The sequence below is a fragment of the Anser anser genome, assembly GCF_964211835.1.
Source record: "Anser anser genome assembly, chromosome: 26".
Taxonomy (NCBI): Eukaryota; Metazoa; Chordata; class Aves; order Anseriformes; family Anatidae; genus Anser; species Anser anser.
The window spans coordinates 680322-683180 of NC_139747.1; the positions used below are offsets into that span (position 1 = coordinate 680322).

At 48.5% G+C, this 2859-nt stretch overlaps 1 protein-coding gene across 1 annotated transcript; it reads right to left on the reverse strand.

Annotated features, from left to right (window-relative positions):
• Window positions 1-352: 352 nt before the first annotated feature.
• Window positions 353-1485, reverse strand: TCIM (transcriptional and immune response regulator). Its single transcript, XM_083811820.1, has one exon. It carries the CDS (start codon window positions 1423-1425, stop codon window positions 1105-1107), a length of 321 nt encoding a protein of 106 aa, XP_083667946.1. The 5' UTR covers window positions 1426-1485; the 3' UTR covers window positions 353-1104.
• Window positions 1486-2859: the final 1374 nt, after the last annotated feature.

Sequence of the window (2859 nt, forward strand, 5' to 3'; positions counted from 1 at the left end):
TGCTGTTGTTTGGAGCTGCTCATTTTCTAAGAAAAATGAGCATAGAGCATTCTCCTCATAGAGGAGAAACTAAGAGCTGAGTTTGATTTACAATTAAATTTCATCAGGTTTTTCTGGAAATGCCAGAGTCAGCACAGCACAGCTGTGGGTAAAACTCTGGTACTGCTGAACTGGATGGCAGAACTTCAGGGAAAACAAATGTTGCAGACTAAGAACAGAGCCTGCAAATTGGCATTCTTGGTAATTAAGGGGAAGTGTAAGCAGTCTGCTCTTAAAACAGGATCTGTGTGAAATGACCAAAAGAGGATAAACCCACTCCTCCAGGAGAATTGAGCATTTCAGACAAGAGAAATTATATTTACAGTATAATTTATTAAATTTCAGATTGCCATATGCAATAAATTATAGTCAATATAATGATAGCATTGTCATAAAATATTACCATGAAGTACTTGTCTAATATCTAATGTAATTTATACAAATAAGAACGGTAATTATGATGTTTAGAAATTCAGTGTTAATGGGAAGTGAGCAAAATATTAAGGAACTTCACAGTAAATTCAGGGAAATATGTCATTATTATTGCTTTTGTGCAACAATTTATAATGCACGCATACTGCATGAGAAAGAAAAGGTACAGTCGCGTAGTGTCTCTAGAGCAAATGCATTCCCTGAAGGCTGAACTTATTGCACCCATACGGTGCACTTCAAAGCATTTTAACAAATGCAGAATGATAAATGATCAGTAGCTGATCAACCTCTAGACTCTCCATTCTAGCAGACAACAGCGAGGCTTAGAAAGGTTTCAAACTTTAGGTAACAAGTTCAGGAAGGCAAAGCAAACACACGAAGTCAGTAAATGCTCAGTCCGTGAGCAGCACCCGCCGTGCGGTGCCGCGGGCTGGCTGGGGTGTGCTGGCCCCCTCCGGGCACTGGCCCCAGGCTGCGGCGCTGCCGCGGGCAGTCCCGGTCCCGTCGGCCGTCTCCCGGCACCGTGCGTCCCGCCAGGAGCTCGCAGGGCAGCACAGCGTGCCGCCTGCGGCAGGAGGTGGCGATCAGTCTCGTCCCGAAACGTTCTCCTCCATTGCCGTTCCCTTCGCCGGCTCAGTGGACTTTGATGGAGTATTTCCGAAATTTCAGGAACTGGAGGAGCTTGTCTTTTCGCCTCTGCTTTAGTGCCATTAGTGCTCTCGTTTTCTCCTCCACGTCCTGGTCGGTGGCGAGGATGATCTTGGCTCTTTCCTCTGCCTTCTTGTCTCCGGAGTGTTTGAAGAGTTTCTGGAGCGACTCTTCGTCGATGCTCTCAAAGATATTGGCCACGGCTTTCTTGCGCAGGGCTGTGTCGAAGCGGTAGCCGTGGACCGAGGGGCTCACTCTCAGGGATGTGGACATGGCTGAGGTTGTGTTGCTTCTCCTTGCTTTCATCTACGTCGGATGCTCTGGGGTTTGCCTTCTGGGTCTGATCGGAGGGATCTGTGTGGTATCTGTGCTGAAGACTGCTATTTAAAGGCAGGCTGAGAAAAAGCCGGAGAGCTCAAGTTACAGTGATGAGGTCACGCTGATGTCAACACTGAATAGTCATAGGCAAGTTAACATTTAAGTTGCCAACTTTCCTCTGTTGTGCAGCCAACTGTAAAAGATTGCTGTGATTCTGCTGTGAGTTTTTCTTTGACCTGGTGCAGAAGGGGATTCGTGCAACTTCCAGCACCGTTGTGTGTCGTTGTGCACCGTTGTACAGTTCAAGCTGCACTTGTGGCCTTTCGTTGTGCTCAGAAAAGCTCTGCACTCAGAAAACCTTGCCTGCTGCAACAGGCTCTTGCACCTAATAAAAAGTTAATATTGAGAACTATTGCAATACTAACAAGAGGTTAGCTGTGAGCCTGTGCCTGCAGATGTCTACTTGTCTGTATCCCAGCCAGACAGAAGGACAAGGCAGCAAAACCTGCTCAGGTCTACGTATGGGACGCTTTCTGCTGCTTTCCGTAGGGTACAGGTCACGTTTAGTAAGCTGTATTTTCGAAGCGGTAAGCAGTTCAGCAAAGGCAGCTAATCCATAAGGTCTCCTGCAGTGACTTTCCCGGGATCTTACAACCTGGAGCTGCCCAATTTGCACGTGGTGGGGCAGCAGGTGGCATCTCTCTGCCCCACGGTGCACATTGTGCCGCAGCAACAGCGGCAAGAGGTTTGTTGCTGTGCTCCTGCCTCCAGCTCATCACTGGAAATTAAAGAACTCAATTCCTCTGCTCCAAAGGAGTTTGTGTTCCCCACCTCTGCATCCCCAAGCCCTAGGGATGCCAACCCCCCTCTCAATAGGATGAGACTGGGTACGGCAGGCTGCGACAGCCAGCTCTGATGGCTGGAGTGTACTGCCAGGGTTAGAAATCTAACCTTACAAAGACCTGCACCCCACTAAATCTGGCCAGGAATGACAGTGGGTTCAAAGGTTGCTCAAGGCCAAGGATCCAGCGATAAGTGTATTTTGGTTAATGGCTTAAAAGTGGCCGGATGCTGCAGAGGCACTGTTTAGAAAATCAGTTGCTTGTGTACCAGCTGTGTTGATGATTCCCCATTACTCATTCCCACTCAAGAAAGGCCACAAACAGGCTTTGTCCCCATGACCGTCCACTACTTAGGGGGGTTCCCTTGTTTATGGGAGAGCCGTGGAGGTGATAGATGATTGCAGCAAGGAGCAGAGCCGCAGTGACATTGCCTGGTTGCTTGTCACTCCGTACTCCCTCCTCTAACACTTCTGTTCCTTCAGACAGAAGGCAGGAATGTGTCCCTGCACAGCCCTGCAGAAACCCTCTCCTGGCTCTAGCCAGGGAAAAGCCCACAAAGTCCATGTGCTAGGCATTTGTG

Excerpts from the sequence above, each read along its gene's own strand:
- TCIM (XM_083811820.1), bottom strand. The coding sequence starts at position 1,425 with ATGAAAGCAAGGAGAAGCAACACAACCTCAGCCATGTCCACATCCCTG.